The sequence below is a fragment of the Rhea americana genome, unplaced genomic scaffold (genome assembly GCF_003343005.1).
Source record: "Rhea americana isolate MKP2758 unplaced genomic scaffold, rheAme1 scaffold_97, whole genome shotgun sequence".
Taxonomy (NCBI): Eukaryota; Metazoa; Chordata; class Aves; order Rheiformes; family Rheidae; genus Rhea; species Rhea americana.
The window spans coordinates 2,964,545-2,980,211 of NW_028187166.1; the positions used below are offsets into that span (position 1 = coordinate 2,964,545).

General features: G+C 65.7%; 2 protein-coding genes across 5 annotated transcripts in view; both read right to left on the reverse strand.

Annotated features, from left to right (window-relative positions):
- ASS1 (argininosuccinate synthase 1) overlaps nt 1-13,271 on the reverse strand; it is a 28,443-nt gene extending 15,172 nt beyond the window's left edge. For 3 of the 4 annotated variants that reach the window (XM_085325291.1, XM_085325288.1, XM_085325290.1), the window contains exons 1-11: nt 12,000-12,027; nt 11,257-11,313; nt 10,614-10,725; nt 10,417-10,485; nt 9,851-10,039; nt 8,542-8,598; nt 8,143-8,217; nt 6,629-6,699; nt 6,227-6,257; nt 1,824-1,914; nt 374-458 (exon numbers count right to left, since the gene is read on the reverse strand). In XM_085325291.1, coding sequence (XP_085181417.1) covers nt 374-458; nt 1,824-1,914; nt 6,227-6,257; nt 6,629-6,699; nt 8,143-8,217; nt 8,542-8,598; nt 9,851-10,039; nt 10,417-10,485; nt 10,614-10,721 — 776 coding nt within the window. In that variant the 5' untranslated portion in view covers nt 10,722-10,725; nt 11,257-11,313; nt 12,000-12,027. Of the gene's footprint in view, nt 1-373; nt 459-1,823; nt 1,915-6,226; nt 6,258-6,628; nt 6,700-8,142; nt 8,218-8,541; nt 8,599-9,850; nt 10,040-10,416; nt 10,486-10,613; nt 10,726-11,256; nt 11,314-11,999; nt 12,028-13,223 lie in introns of those variants that run through there. The other variant, XM_085325289.1, reaches the window with a different exon arrangement.
- A 1,048-nt stretch (nt 13,272-14,319) lies between these two features.
- Nucleotides 14,320-15,667, reverse strand: part of HMCN2 (hemicentin 2) — a 52,799-nt gene continuing 51,451 nt past the window's right edge. The window contains exons 90-93 of the mRNA XM_085325241.1: nt 15,533-15,666; nt 15,207-15,326; nt 14,760-14,886; nt 14,320-14,676 (exon numbers count right to left, since the gene is read on the reverse strand). Of these exons, the coding sequence (XP_085181367.1) occupies nt 14,325-14,676; nt 14,760-14,886; nt 15,207-15,326; nt 15,533-15,666 (733 nt within the window). The 3' untranslated portion in view covers nt 14,320-14,324. The remainder of the gene's footprint in view (nt 14,677-14,759; nt 14,887-15,206; nt 15,327-15,532; nt 15,667) is intronic.

A 15,667-nucleotide genomic window follows, 5' to 3' on the forward strand; every position in this document is an offset into this window, starting at 1 on the left:
CGGCGCAGAAAACCCCAAAGGAGCCGCGGTTGCGGCGGGAGGGGGCCAAGGGGACCGCGCAGGCGACCGAATCTCCAAGCCTCCAAAAAGCCGAGCGCCCGCCGAGGTGGGACACCAGGCTGGTGGCGCTGGGCACCATCGAACAGGCGGGGAACGAGGAGGCGCCGCGGGAGCCGAGCCGGGCTGCACGGGGTGCGACCACGGGGCCGGGCAGCCCCGGACCGCGCGCGGGAACACGCTACAGAAACCCCTCGTGCACGGGGAACGGAGCCCTAACGGGGCTCGTCCGGGCGAACGCGGCTCGGGACGTGGCTGGCGGGCGGCGCGGGGACACGGGCGCGCCGGCGGCTTCGCCCRTGCCCGCGGCACTCACGCGATCTCGTTCAGGTAGACGAAGAGCTCCAGGGCCGCCTGGCGGGTGACTCCGTCCGCGGCGTTGGTGACCTTCACGGGGACACCTGCGGAGCCGGGCGGCAGGGTGAGCCCCGCCGGCGCGGGCTCACCGCCCGCCRGCGCCCCGCGCCCGCTAAATAGATGTGACAGATATGAACTCTAAATAACTTCTTAAAAAGGCATATCCAAGCTGCTGCCGGGGCGGGGGGGACCCGCCTCGGGAGAAAAAGCCGAAATAAATAAATAAAAAAGGCCCATAAAAACGCTCCCCCCCCCTCCACCGCTCTCCATCTCTCTCTTTTTAGGGCCTGTGAAATCGCAACCAGGCCCTTAACTAATCGAATTTCACGCTCGGGGATTGTCCCCGGCGCAGCACCTTCTGTCCCACCAGCGGCGGGCGGGCGCGGGGCCGGCGGGCACCCGCGCGCACCCGCACAAGCCCCCCGCGCCGAGAATTAATTACTTTTTTTAAAAAAAAAAAAAAAGAGGAGATTTAATTGATCTCTCTGAGTGTGAGTGTTTTCATACAGACCTGATGGCAAATCCACTCTGTGTAAGGAATAGCCATAACAGCTGTGACGGCGGCAGCAGGAGGGAGAAGGAGGGGGGGGGGAAAAAAGCCCTGAATAGAAAGCAGCATTTTCTTTAGCGGTGTGAAATGAGCAATAAATGTATTAGGAAGCTGACAAGGGGGCTGCGGGGCCCACAAAGAGCAGCGGCGCGGAGTTGGAGGCTAATCCCCCCTCCATCTGCCCTCCTCATTACCATCGAACGCGCTATCAGTTGCCAGTCAGCGCTCAATGCCTCCCTTTCTAGCCTTTATCGCGGAGGCGCCCGCTAGAGCCGGGTCTAGTGACGGGGGGCTGGCAGCTCCCCCCGCCGCCCAACACCCCCCTGTTTTCCYGGGGTTTATAAACGCGGTTGTAAATTGCTATTAAATGTAAGTCGCGGCAATAATGAACCTTAAGCCGCTTCTCGGCGCGGGCCCCCCCCCGCCCAGCGCCCGCCCAGCGCCCTCCCCTCGGCCCGGCTCTTTCTGCTCGCGGCCGCCGCCGGGGTCTTGGCCGCCGTCCACCCGCCGGAGAGCCCGCATTGTCGGGGCCGCCGCTGCCGAAAGCTGCTTAGCCTTTAAAATAGTTAATAATTAGATTAAAACTTCAAATAAATTAACTAGGGGCTGGCAGGGGCGGGGGCGCAGGGGAGGGCGTCCTCGTCCTCGGGGAGGATCGTTAACACGGAGCAGCGCTGCTCAGGCCGGCGGTGCCCCGCCRCGGCCGGGAAGGCGCCCCGGGCCCACGGGAGACGGCCCCCACCCCGGGGTCCCACGCACAGGGAAGTGCCCGCGAGGATGAGGAAGGTCTGGCCCCCGCCGCGCGGCCCGCCGGCATCCCCGCCGGGGAAAAAAAGGTGGCTTCGAAGCAAGCGCTCACCCTTCTTGAACTCGATCTCCAGCGTGTCCGGGGTGTCCGGAGCGGTGGCTGGATCCTGGGTCTTAGTGTAGAGTCCGGGGGGAGCCGGATTCTGGTGGGGGAAGAGAAGAGGGAAGGTGGCTCCTGGGCACGGCGTCCCCCAGCCCCACGGGAACGGCACCCCCGAACCCCGCGGGAACGGCACCCCCAAACCCCGCGGGAACGGCACCCCCAAACCCCCACCGCGCTCACCCTGCCGCCCGCCCCCGGGGACACCCGTCCCAACCCGCCAGCCAAATCCCGCCGCGGGCCGGCCGCCCGCGCCCCGGCACGAAGGCGCGCCGGAGCCCACCGGGGCCCCGGGAACAAAGCGCTGGAGAAATCAGACAATTTTTCCCCTCAACTTGATCTCATCTTTTCCTTCGACGCCCCCACAGCTGGAGGTGGAATAGCTGCGGGGAAGCAAGTCAGGCAGGAAAAAGTGCGACTTTGGCGGAGCGAGGCCGGGTGCACGCACGCACGCTCCCGCGGCCCCGCCGAGGCCGGCTTTATTCCGCGCCGACCGAAAAAACTAATGACGAGGCCTGACCCCAGCAGGTGCTCTAGTCGCATGGGCTCTTTCACGGTGTCCTCGAGGTTAATACACACGGGGGGAAAATAGAGCAACAAAGCAAAAACCCATTTCAGAACACATCAACCTTTATGTATATTTTCCAGATTTGTAGGAAAAAGCTATCTTATCTCTTTTAGAGCTGGGCCAGTGGAAGCTCAGGTGACAACAGTGAATTGCCACAATTGAAGCACGTACCAGAAGAGGAAGAAAAAAAAAAAAAGGCTTTCCGTCCCGGAAAGCAAAATGCCGAGCAAGCTTTGCAATTTAGCACGGCCCCCCTGCGACACCCGCGCGCGGATGCGACGGCACGCAGTGGCCCTGAAACGCTTTCAGCCCATCATTTGCAAACGCGCGTGTCTAATGGGACACGGAGGCGCAGAGCGCCTGCCGGCGTCCCCCGCGGTACGTGCAAGAAGGTAAAAAGAGGAAAAAAAAAAAAAAAAAAAAAAAGCTTCCCGACACCCTGGCATGCTTCGTAACGGTAGAGCTGGGCCAAAGCCGCTTGTGCTGGCCCCAAAATCTCTCCATGTTTTCCAAAATCAGGAGGTTTTAAAAGAAAAGCTATCCTTTTCAGAACAGACAGCCCAGGAAAACTCTTCCCTTGGTTTAATCTGGACCGGTCAATAGTTTCGAACGGCTCCATTTCGGGCTGAACACTCTGCCATTTTCTGGTTTAACACCACGCCAACGGCGGCACAAACCGAAAGATGCGCCCCAAAAACACCCCGCCAGCTTCCGCCCCCAGGGCCCCCCCGCTGGGAAGCCTTGGCAATGGGAAGCACCTGTACACTCAAACATCACACACCATGGCCCTTCTCCAAACCGATCCTCTCCTGCAAATAAGAATAAATTAGCATTTTCCCACAAAAACCCGGTGGTTGCGAGCTGGAGCCCCAGGCACCTCCGGGCGGCTGGGAGCTCTGCCAGCACCCAAGGGCTCCCGCGCGCAGCCTGCCCTGTGCTTCCCTGCTTCGCTCCGCCTTTTTAAAATATAAACTCTCTTCCTTTTGCTTTTGCCCCCCTTCTCTTCTGTTCCAGTGAGAAAAAAGACCAAGGTAGAAAACAAGTTAAAAAAAAAAAATGTGATTGCTTTCAAAAATATTTTTAGATTTTTTTTTTAATGAGAAAAGTAGTTTCTCTGCAAAAGTTTTCATCTAAAATTCAAAGCAGGGAAACAAACTTCTTGTAGTAAAAACTTCAATTTTTCTGTCCGATAAATAGCCAAAACCAACCGGTCCCGGTTTGTGGGTATCCAGCCCGGTTTCGCCAGCCCGGCGCGGCCCCCGCGGTGCCCTCGCCCCAGCGTGCCCCACGAGCTGCCAGTGCCCGCAGCGCCCCCGGGACTCGCGGCTCCCGCTCCGGCCGCGCCGCGAAACCCGGGGCACAGAAACTCCCGCAGGGAGCGGGGCGACGGCAGCCGCTTCCCCGCTAGCGCCAGCCCGGGCGCAGCCCTGCCTAAACCTCCGCGCGGGGGAAACACAAACGCTCCAGGGTTATTTCCCAAAACCCATCCGTGCAAGCACGTGCATGCCACCGAAAGCATCCTTGGCTCGATTTTACCTTTGCCCCTCTGCCTGTATTTAAGCAGCACGCGCGTGCACGCACGTCCCCCCGCCAGCACCCGCACACACACGCGCGTTACACGGGCTGCAGATTTCGATTCGACAGCATCTGGCCTCTCCTAGCCCTGATCATATTTATTAACCAGACAAACCCACTGGAGATGATGAAAAACTTTGAGTTTGAAAGAAAAGATGAGGTTTGGGGGAGGGAGGGGAGGAGAGAAAAAAAAAAAAACAGAAAGCATTAAAAACTCTTTACTAAACATTGGAAGTCAAAGTCAGGCAGTCTCCAATTTTCTAAGGCAACTATGAAAACCCCTATTAAATAAAATAACTAAATAGAAATAAAAGTGACATTTGGCTTGCATTCCATCATTACGGGGCGAGTCTGTCCTCTTTTTATTCTCTCTCCTAAAAGCACAGTTCAAATGACAAATAGTTTGTTGCAGTGTATCAATGCCTTCTATTTATCCGGCCCCGCAGGGGGGCTGGTCCTGCAATGTCATCTTTCAAGGGGAGCGAGAGAGGGAAGGGGGGGAAAGGAGCGAGAGAAAAAAAAAAAAGGAAGAGTGTGTGGAAGGAGGGGGGGGAAGAAGCAAGAAAAACGGGGCAAGAAGAGAAGAAATTGGAAGCAAATGGTCCATGAAGTAAACCATGATGCAGAGCTATCGATGCCGCAAATGGTTTATTCATCCGGCTGATATTGTTGTGCCCGGGACTGAATGAACTCTTTCAGAGTGCCATATGAAGTTAAAGCAAGTAAATTTCTATCTTTCTCCGCATTAGCTGCCTCATTGCCCTTCAATCGGGCCTCACAGAGGCAGAAAATAGCTCAACCATCTGCTTTCAAATCCCGCCGTTTGGCAGGTCTCGGCGCTCCGGGGCGGGCAGCCGCGCCGCGCTCCGAGCCCCGGGCTCTCCCGAGGCCCGCTCCGCGCCCGGCGCCCCGGAGGGGACGGCGACGGCGCTGCTGCCGAAGGGCACGAGAGCGGCCCCGGAGCCGTCGGCCTCCGGCACCCCGGGGGCTAAAGGATGCCCCGAAAAGGGCTCGGCCAACTGGTCCGCTCTGTGCTGGACTGGCCCGGCTCTCCAAGCTGGCTTTGGCCGGGGACGAGGCAGGGTGCCGGCAGCAGAGATGCTGCAGCACGGGGAGCAGGGCGCAGAGGGCAGCACCCGGCGCGGATCGGTGCCCCCTGGGAAGGGCACGGGTCATTCCCTGCTTTTTTAGGCTGCTGGCGTGCAAACCCCGTCCCCGCACCAACGCCTCCCGCAGAGGCGGCCCCAGACGGACACGGGGCGGCTGATGCCCAGGGGCGCAGCGCCGAGGGGGCTCTGCGAGGCGTAAAACGGCCCCTGCCCACCCGGCAGCCCCCCGGACAGGGGCGAGAGCGCAGCCGGACCCTTCTTCGTCCCCGGCGCGGTGCACGCAGCGGCAGGGCCGCGGGCCGCTGCGCGCCGGCCGGCTCCTCGCCCTGCCTCCCCCCTCTCCCCGCTGCCTAATTAGTGCTGATGATGGATAGCTTGAGCAGCTCTCCCAAGCGCCGCCCGCCCGCCCGAGCATGAACTGGAAAGACCAGGCAGGCGGCCCCGAGCGCCCCGTTAGGCACCGGGCACCCGCGGGCACCGGGCAGAGCTTGCGCCCACCTGGCTCCCACGGGCACAGCTCCGGCGGGTGCCCTGCAGAGCTCACATCCAGCCCGGCTCCTGCACGCACCCGCGGGCACCGGGCAGAGCTCACATCCAGCCCGGCTCCTGCACGCACCCACGGGCACCGGGCAGAGCTCACATCCAGCCCGGCTCCTGCACGCACCCGCGGGCACCGGGCAGAGCTCACATCCAGCCCGGCTCCTGCACGCACCCGCGGGCACCGGGCAGAGCTTGCACCCGGCCGGCTCCCACGGGCGCTGGCGGCCCCGACCGCTGCTGAGCGGCTCCATGCAGAGGGGAGGTTATTACGCACCCCCCCCTTTCCCAGGGTGCGAAGGGAGGTGGGGGGGCAACTTTCCAGCCAAAAGCCTTCTCCGAGCCACCGACCTCAGCAGCGGCGGAGGGGACGAGGGCAGGGGCCAGCGCGAACGCCCTCCGTCGCCGCTCCGGCACAAGCGCCTGCCTAGCTGCGCCTTCAGCTCGCCCCGCGACGCTCGCTCCTCCGCGGGGGTCGCCGCGCCGGCGGGCCCTGCCCTCCGCCGCGGGATTTCAAACGAGGCCGCAAAACCACGGGCCGCCCGGGGCCCCCGCGGCCGGCTTACCTTGGGGTTCTCCAGGACGCCGGCTTCGTAGCTGCGGAGCAGAGGAGAGGAGAGGGAGCGCGAGGTGGCTGCAGCCGCCGGCGCGCGCCGTCCCCGCCGCGGTGCCGCGCTCCGCCGGGCAGAGCGCGCGGCACGGAGGTACACGCGCCCTGCTGCTCTCCCGGGGCTCTCGCCGGCATCCCGCGGAGGGAGCGCCGGGCCCCGGCACAGCCGACGCGGCCRGGCGGCCTTCGAGAGCAAGGCGGGAGCTTGGGGCCGGCGCTGCGCGCCGCATCGCGGGATCGCGGGATCCCCCCCGGCTCTTCCGAAGGGGCAAAGCGCCGACGCGGCAGCGCGGCGAGAGGAGGGAGACGGGGGCCGCGGGCTGTGGGCGCTCGCCCCCGCTGGGGCTGGGGCTCTCACCTGACGTGCATGAGGTTTTCATCCATGCTCCAGGGCGTTTCGGGAGTCACGGGCACCGGGATGCCGCGTTCCTGCGGGCAGAAGGGAAGCGGCGCTCAGCGCGGCGGCAACAATTCGCGCTCGGCCCTGCTCGTGCTGAGGGGCTCTCTCACACCTTCCCCCGCACCCATCTCACCCGAGACTTACAGGAGCTTCTTTCAGACCCGAGCACACTCAGGATCACGACTTATAGACCCCGATTAATCTGATTTCCAGTCTGGATCACCGTCTCTCTCGGCAGCTCCCCAGGAAGCCCAAGCTCCCGAACTCCTCCGCGTGCACACATCAGCCTCGCCGCAGCCCCGCGTGCCCCAGTTGTGTGTGTGGGGGGGGATTCATTTTCAGGGCAAAACCCTGATTAGCATCATCTTGCCTCGCTCTGCCGGAGCGATGACTCGTCCCACAGGAGCACCCAGGAGACCTTCACTTTTTGCACTAAGGTGTTTCGATCTCGCCTAACCCACCGCTGCAGCCCCTCTTGCAGGAGCAAGGCTGGGTCTGGCCGCAGGCACCAAACCCGCTTGCAAAGGTAGCGGAAATACTCAAATCTGCACCCAAGACGCCGGCGCTGACCTGCAGGAACCCAATCCTCGCTTTCCCGAGGAGCGAGTGGGCAGGGCGAGCGCGTCCAGGTGCCGCACGGACCCGGCTGCCACGTCTACCCCTCCGGGGCACGGAAAGGAGCCTCCCTTTCCGGTGAGGCTGAGCATAACCAGAGGCCAAGATGTCTCGAAAACCCTCAACCTTTTCTCTTTGAACAGGGCCCCAACCCACTTTGTTTTCCCTTTTTCCTTTTTTCTTTTTTTTTTGTCCAAATTAGAAAAACTCCCAAAACACATGTTCCATTTTCCGTATAATAAAAACACAGCGCTCTTAGAGAGCTCTCCTAGCCGCCAATTTGTTTGGCAACATATGGAAAGCTCTCGTAAACTCGCCCCTTTGCGATAAAACAGCAGATGGCAAACGCAATCCTCAACCCGCCGCTCGCGGCGCCCTTGCCGGGCCGCGGCGGCTCCGCGCAGCCCGGGCAGCGCCGCGCGCCCGCCGCCTCGCCTCCCCGCGTCTCGCCCAGGCTGCCGAGACGGCAGCTATTTAAAAACCCGAGGCAATTTTCTGGTTTATGCACAGCGCTGCCTTTTCCCTTTTGATTGATTGAGCCGAGTTGTCAAGCATTTCCGTGAAGTCGCTAAAAAAGAAAGGTACCCTGGTGGGCACTTAAGGAACCTGATGCAAAACTTGTAATATGTTTTATTGCAACTTGTACTTCAAAAAGGAAGGGACAACAAAAGGGAGCGTATCTGCTTTTGTCTGCTAGGCAAGGCAGCGAGCCGGACCGGTTCCTTGGGAAGCGGGTTACAATTAGCAGCCAGGTAATTATGGGCCTTTTAAAAAGGAGGGGGGGGGGAAAGAAAAAAAAAAAAAGAAGGAAAAAAAAAAAAGAAGGAAAGTGAAGAAAAACCTGTGCCATCTCCTACCTCCGCATAGCCCATCAGCTCGCGGCGCCCTGGGAAGCGGCGATAAAACTCAGGCAGCCTCCACGGCGCGATGACCTGGGGGGAGGGCAGGAGGATGAGGACGGGCAGCCTTCATCCCCGGGCTGAGCCCTCCTCCCACCGCACCACGTTTCTCCTGTTTTTCCTCCTACTTCTGCATCCCCCAGCCCCCTGGAAACCCTCTTTTGCCCCCTTTGGGAGTCCAGGGTTCCCCGTGGGTGCTGAGGTGACACTGGGCGCTGCTCTCCCACCCACCAAAATTTTATCTCCCTGCAAAAAATAAGATAAAATAAAAACCTGTCCCCTCCCCACCCCAAAACCTAGGGCCAGACCCGCGCGGGGCCCGGCTCCCGGCTCGGCGTGCTCGCCTGGGCGCCTTACCTTGATGCCGGGACACAGAGCGTAGCAGGAGAGCTCGAAGCGCACCTGGTCGTTGCCCTGAAACACAGGCAGGCGACACGCTCGGGGTTGGGGCAGGGGGAGAAATTGCAAAACGGGTGGGAGCCGGTTGAGGAAGGAGCACTCGAGGCACGGGAAGGACCGGAGAGAAGCGGGCAAGCGGCGGAGGCCCGGCTCCCCTCGGCCCGCGCTCGGAGCCGCCCGGATCCAGCGCGCCAAGGGATGCGCGAAGGCAGCGGGCAGGGCAGGAGGAAGACCAGCACCCGAGAAGCAGCAGCAACTCGTTAAATAGAGCCGAACCTCCTTTATCTTAATTGGCCCGTGCTAACGAGGCCCCGTACTTGGGAGAGGAGCAAGCCTGGGAGTTGTGAGCCCTCCCGCGGGAACAGCGCTCGCCAAAGGCGACTTCGCAGCAGTGCCGAGGGGCGCACGGACCCCCCCCCCCTTCTCCGGGCCCCGGCCCGCAGGATGCGTTTACTGCCGGGCCAAAAAGTCCCCCAGGACTGCTGCACGCGCGGACGCGTCCGCTCGTTCCCCTCGCGGGCCCAGAACGAGCCCGTCTGCTCCCGCAGCGGGGCCGCCGCGGATGGGCCGCGGCCGGGGTGCCGCGGCCTCGGCCGGGGGGCGCGCGGCCGGGCCGGCTTTCCCGCGGTCCCTGCCCACTCCGCGGGCTCCCCGGCCGCGGGGGACGCCGGTGCCGGGGGGCAGCGCGAGGGTGCCCTGGCGAGCGGCCGCCGAGCGGAGGGGAAGGGGCTCGGGGAGCGCCCTTGGGTGGCACCGGGGTGGGCGCGGGAGGTGGGCGCCTAAGAAGGGAACAAGCCGGCGTTTCCCCTCTCTCCCGTGCAGGCGCTTGTGCCCCTGGCAGCGTTTCCGCGGTCTCTGGCCGCCTCTAGCGGCAAATCGTCAGCCCTGCCGGCAAGGCCGGGGACGGCGGGGACGGCGCCGATCCCCAGGGAGCAGGGGAGGCCGGGGGCTGCCGCGCCCCGCGCACAGCCGCCGGCGGGGGCCTGCTCCCGGGGCTCTGCCCTAAAAGCGGCTCCGGCTGCGCCCAGCACGTCGAAAGCGGGAAATTCCCCGCGCTGCGGGCGACCCCGGCCTCGCGCCGCAGCCCTTCCCGCCCGCAGCCGGGGAAGCGAAAGGGCGTCGCGGACGGCCCGGGCACCCGGAGGAAGTGTTGAAACGCGGCCGAGCCGCCCGGATTTGCGGCAAACCCTATTAAAGGCTCCACCGTCCGGCTCCGCCGCTGCCTCCGGCGAGCTCCCGGCCCGCTGTGCCCCCAGCCCGTCCTCACCTTGCCCGTGGCACCGTGCGAGACGTACTGGGCTCCCTCCTTCTGGGCGATCTCCACCAGCTTGCGGGCGATGCAGGGCCGGGCCAGCGAGGTGCCCAGCAGGTACCGGTCCTCGTAGAGCGCGTTGGCCTGCACTGCCGGCCAGATGAACTCCTCCACGAACTCCCTGCTGATGTCCTCGATGTAGACCTGCCGGTGCAGAGAGACGCCCGCAACGGGAGGGTCTTTGGAGACGGCGCCGGCCTCGGAGAGCTGGGGAGCTCCCGTGTTGCCCCCGACACCTTCCCAAATTTGACTGTGTATGTAGAGGGAACGGGGCAAAATTCTCTCCCAGCAAAGCACTGATTTATTGCAGCAATGAACGTTATGACCCAAGGTTGGGAGCAAGAAATCATCTCCCCTTTTCTAGGTGGCTTTGGTGCAAAAACCTCTAGAAAAGGGCTCCCTCCTCCCTGCCAGGGCACAGGGCAGCGGCTGGCGGCCGCGGGACCCGGGAGCCCCCGGGAGGCTCCGGCCCCACCGCAGGAACGGGGAAGCTCAGCGCCCCGAGGAAGGGGCGGCTTTACCTTCTTGGCCCCCAGGGCCAGCGCTTTCTTTCGCGCCTCTGCAAAGTCTTCGTTTTGCCCGATGTTGGCCTGGAAGGGAGAAAAACCGAGGCTGAGCCTGAAAGGTGGCCCCAAAACGCGAGCCCAGGCCGGGACGGGGCATCTGCCGAGCAGCCTGCGCTCGCGGGCTCGCCCGCCGCCTCGGCGCCGGGGCTCACCAGGTAGGCCACCACGTCGTAGCCCTGCTCCTTCAGCCACACCAGGATGCAGGAGGTGTCCAGGCCCCCGCTGTAGGCGAGCACCACGGTGCCCTTGCGCTCGGCCATGGCGCTGGGGAGGCGAGGGGAAGGTGCTGGCGTCGGGGCCGCCCGCCACGGCCCCTCCGTCGATGGGGGGGGCCGCGGAGGCTCTCGGGCGCTGCAGCCCCCGCGGCGAAACCCGCCCCGCGTCTGGGCCGCGCGGACAGATCGCCCGGGCAGCGCGCGGCCGGCAGGTGAGAAGCCGGAGCCCCGGGGACGGAGCGCTGGGGGCCGGCGGCTGCTCCCGCGGGCGAAGGAGGGGTTAACGGCGCAGCCCGATCTGGGACAAGCGCTAATTAAGGCTCCCAGCGGGCTGTAACTCGTTAAGGTGCTGCAGAGCCTCCAGGGCCCTGCCGAGCCCCTTCCCTTCCCCACTGGGAGCATCTGGGCCTGGGGAGGGAGAAGCACGCAGCAAACTGCAGGCTGGGGCTCGCCGCCGCACCGGGGGCACCCGCGGGTCCGAACGCCCCCGTTTCCTCCCCGGGGGACCTGCAAGGAGCAGCGAAGGGGTTGGGGGGAAATAGGAAAAGCCACGGCGTCTCGGCCCCCGCGGTGCTCCTACCTTCGCTCCGAGGGGGGCGACGCCAGAGCGCTCTCCCTGCTGCAATCCGCAAGCGCCCTGCAAAATCGAGGTGAGCCGGCGGCGCGGGACGGCGGAGACGCAGCTGGCACTGCCGCCGCCGCCGCGCTCGGGCACGACCCGACGGGCGCGGAGGAGCCGCCCCGCGCCGGCCCCCAGCCGCTCGCAGGGTAGCCCGGTGCGTTCGGCTGCATCCCCGAGCAGGCATAGTCCAGCCCCGATCCCCACCCCAGAGCCAAACTCTGTGACGAGCACCTGACGGTTATTACAAATCGCACCGCTGCAGCCCAACGGACGGCACGAAACCCCCGCGGGAGGGGTTGGGTGCCCCTCACCCTCTCGCCGAGGACTCCAGCCGGTGCCAGGGAGGCACAGGGCCACCGCAGGAAGGGGCTCTGGGCTCCCCTGGCCCCACGGGGCTGCCCCACGGCTCCCCGGCCGGGCTGCGAAGCCGCAGAGCCCCGGCGCCGCGGTGCCAGCTGACCCTTGGCCGGGGAAGGCGCCCGGCAGAGCCGGCTAAATCCCGTCCCCAGTGAGTTTCCCCAGAGCTGCCAAGTCAGCAGGATCCTGCGCCTGCTTTCGCAAGCAGGGCCGGCTCCGGGAGCAGCTCCCGGGGGGCCGCGGCGCCCCGGTGGGACGCCTTTCGCAGCTGGGATGCGTTTGCACCCAGCCGGCGCAGCCTGGAGCCGGCCCCGCTCCCCGGCGCGCCGCTGAGCCAAACCCACCTCACTGGTGAAGAGCAAAGGGGTCCGACTGCCCCGAAACCGGAGCGGCCGGCAGCGGTTCGGTGCCCCACACCTCTCGCCCTGGGCTGCGGAGCGCCCCACGACCGGCCCGCCTTGTGCAACCGGCCTCCCCGCGCCCTCGGGGCGTGGGCAGAGCAGTTCCCTTCTCCTCCGCCGGGCGTTTACAGGAAGGTAGACTTGGGTTCCCGAAAGGGGCCAGGCCGGCCGTGACGCTGCGCCGGCCGCATCTTGCTGGGAAATTCCCTCCTTCACCCTCCCTCTTCCCCAAAACTGGGTCCCCCTCCGCCTCCTGCAGCACCTCTGTCGCGGCTGCCGGCTAAACCGCTCCGAGAACCGGCGCGCTCGGCTCACGCGCTGCCCATCAGCCGCCAAGGCGGTTAGAGGAAAAGCCGCCATTTCCGGCTGCTCAGACGAAGCCTGGATTTGCCAGTGGGAAATTTAGCGCAGGGTCCCCAAGCACCCAAAAAAAAGCGAGCTCTGGCTGGAGCCGAGAGGCTGCTCCGCACGGTGGTCAGCGGCGGTGCGGGGCCCCGAGCCGCCTCGCCGCGGCCCCGGGAAGGTGCAGGGAACCGGGGCCGGGCTCCGGCGGTCCCAGCTCCGGAAACGGGGCTCGTGCCAAGCCTGCCTGCCCGGGAAGGGAGAGCCCTGAAATCTCGGACTTGCATGGTAATAAATCAAAGCAAACAAAACACAGCTCAAGGGAAGGTCTGGGGACTTTCTCAGCCCTGGTTGTTATTCCGTAGCCGTTTCCTCGTGAGCTGGAGCAAACACTATGCTTTTGTTTTTAAACACAGGAAAAGTAAAAGAGGAAAGAAAAAAACAAGAAAAACTTTGAAACTTTAGCAAGCGGTGGAAATGCCTTCCCCAGCGCGCCTGGAGAAGCAGCCCGCACCCGGCGGAGCGCGGCCGAGCCGGGGCAGCCGGCAGCACCGGCGTTGGCCACGGCAGCCCCCTCCCCATCGAGCGGCCCGAGGAAGGGGCTGGGGTGCCAGCCGGGGTCCCGGCTCGCAGCACCCGACCCAGGCGCAGGCCGGTGGGTCCGAGCGCACTGGCCCTTGCCCAGCACCCAGGTTTGGGGGGGGGGGAACGGGGGCAGGGGACTGGTCCCCCCGCCCCCGGCAAAGGCTCCCCTCCTCCCTGCGTGCGGCCAGGGCCGCGCTGGCCCCTCCGTGCCCGCCCTGCCAGCGGCGCGTCCCGGCTCACCCGCTGCGTGCAGGGACCCGCGGTGCCCGGCTGGCCTCTGCCGCGCAGTCCAGCGCCCGGAGCATCCTCCTCTTCCTCCTCCTCCTCCCTTATAGCCGGGCGTGGGCAGGCGGAGCCGCCGGGGGACTGTCCCCGCCTGGGGCTGTCAGCACCCTGGGGCCGTGCGCCGCACGCCCCCCCCCCAGCAGCACCCCGGAAAGTGGAGCCAGGACAGTGGTTTCGCCCAGTGCCGGCTCCCCACGGAGCTGCTCTGGGTGCCCCTGGGGCTCGCCGTCACCCGCAGCTCCCCGTCCCCCTTCCTCGGCACCTGGCTGCAGCACCGGGGAGGTGCCAGCACCCGCGGGCTGCAGGGCCGCCTGCCCCGAGCCGCTGTGCCACCACCGCGGTGGGCACCAGCGCCGCGGGCCCGGCCGGTCCCGGCTTGCCTATGGGACTTCTCCAGTGTCCGTGAGCTCCAAGTCCCCCGGGAGCAGGGGGGGTTTCCAGCCAGAGGCAGCTCTGCAGAGCAAAGCGGGCACAGCCAGAGCCCCCCCCCCCCCCGGCGGGTAACGCAGACCGGGGGGCAGGCAGCACCCCCTGCGCCCGCGGTGGGGCTGGAAGGGCCTTTGGGGAACGGCCTCCGCCTGGGCCCCGTGCACAGAGGCCCCGTCCGGCTCCCGCGGACTGCGGGCCCCCGGGGTTTTGCAAGCCRGACGTCGGCCCTTCGCTGTTGCCCCGAGCAGACCGTCTCCTCTTACGGTCCAAGGCCGCRCGGGGAGGTGTCCACATCCCAGGGATTAAGGAAAAGGCCAGGCTAGCACTGGGGGGGGAGGGGAAGGGGGAAGGCAACCCCCCCCCAACGTCCAAAAGTCCCGTCTGACGGCTGAACACCRCCGCTTTCTTCCAACGCTGCCACTGCTTTTTCACAAAACACCTTTACTGAGAGCAAGAACAAATAAATAACTGCACAGAGAGAACGAGCAAATTAAAGAAAAACGACTGAACGTAAGGATGCAAAAGTGATACTACGCGGTTAACGCCGGAGCGCCCCGCGCGTCCCCCTCCCCGCAGCGGGTGGCCGCGGGCTGCCCCCATCCCCGGCCGCCGGCCCCCCGGCCCGCGTCAGTAGGGGTAGGGCGAGACGGAGATGAGGATGACGAAGACGCTGCGCGCCCGCTGCCCGCCCAGAGCCAGGGCTTGCACCGCCAGCCGGTGGGTGCCGGGCGCGCGGAGCGGGCGCAGGGTGGACACGACGCCCCGGCCGCCCTCGTCCCGCAGGGCGAAGGGGGCGCCGGGCTCCCGCTCGAGCACGGTGAAGAGGGTGCCGTTGCGGAGGGCGGCCCCGCGCGAGAAGGCGGCCAGGTGGAGCACGTCCCGGCCGGCCGCGACGCCCCAGGGCAGCGGGAGCAGCTTGTACTGCAGCGTGGAGGGGCTGCCGGAGCCGCAGTCCGGCGCGCAGCGGCGGAAACACAGCCTGCGCGGGAGCCGGTGGGTCAGCGGGAGCCGGGACGGCCCCGGGGAAAGGGCCCCGGCCGGGCACCCGCGGCCCCGACTCACCCGGGGCTGGAGCCGCGGCGGTAGCCGGCCGGGCAGGGCGCCTCCACGCACTGGGCACCGCCGCGGGTGTTGAAGCAGAGCTGCCCGGCGCTGCACCGCTTCGCGCCCTCGGCGCACTCGTCCACGTCTGTGGGCAGAGYGGGGTCGGGGATGCTTTGGCACTTGGGGTACAAAAGCACTGCGTTTTTTTCAGTGTGTTTTTTTGCATGCTTTGGGGTTTGTTTGTTTGCACTGCCTGGACTCAAGAACGCAAAAGCACCCGGCACAGCACGGAGGCTGGGGTGTTTAACGGGCGCTGAGCCCAGGAGCGACCCCGAGGCTGCTCCGCAGGCACAAACAGCCTGGGTTTGGGCGCAGCCTGCAAGGCAAGAGTGTGAAACCCAGGTCCCCGCGGGGGCCGGGGCCGCGCCGCGGGGCACAGCCCGAGGGACGGGGGCTCCGACTGACCGTGGCAGGTCCGGCCGTTGGGCAGCAGCCGGTACCCGGCGGGGCACGCGCACCGGTAGCTGCCCTCGCTGTTCCTGCACTCGTGCTGGCACTGGTTCAGCATCTGGCACTCGTCAAGGTCTGCAGGGAGGAGACGGGTAAATCCACCCCTCCGCTCCGGCGACCGAGCCCAGGGAGACCCCAGGCCCGGGGAAGAGATGGGGCAGGAAAGGGAGGGGAGCGAGGGGGCCCCCGGCTTTCTGGGCACGACGGGGCCCCCGAGCTCCCTGCAGAGCCCTGCCGCGGCAGCAGCGATCCCCGCCCGGCCCGCACCCGCGGGCGCTCACCGGCGCAGGCGCCGTTCCTCCTGACGAACCCYGGCGGGCAGGGGGTCTGGACGCCGAGCCCCGGCGCCGGCCCCCCGCGGCCCACGAGGAGCCGGGCGTGGAGGGACGCGTCCCGCAGGCGGCCGCCGGGCCGCA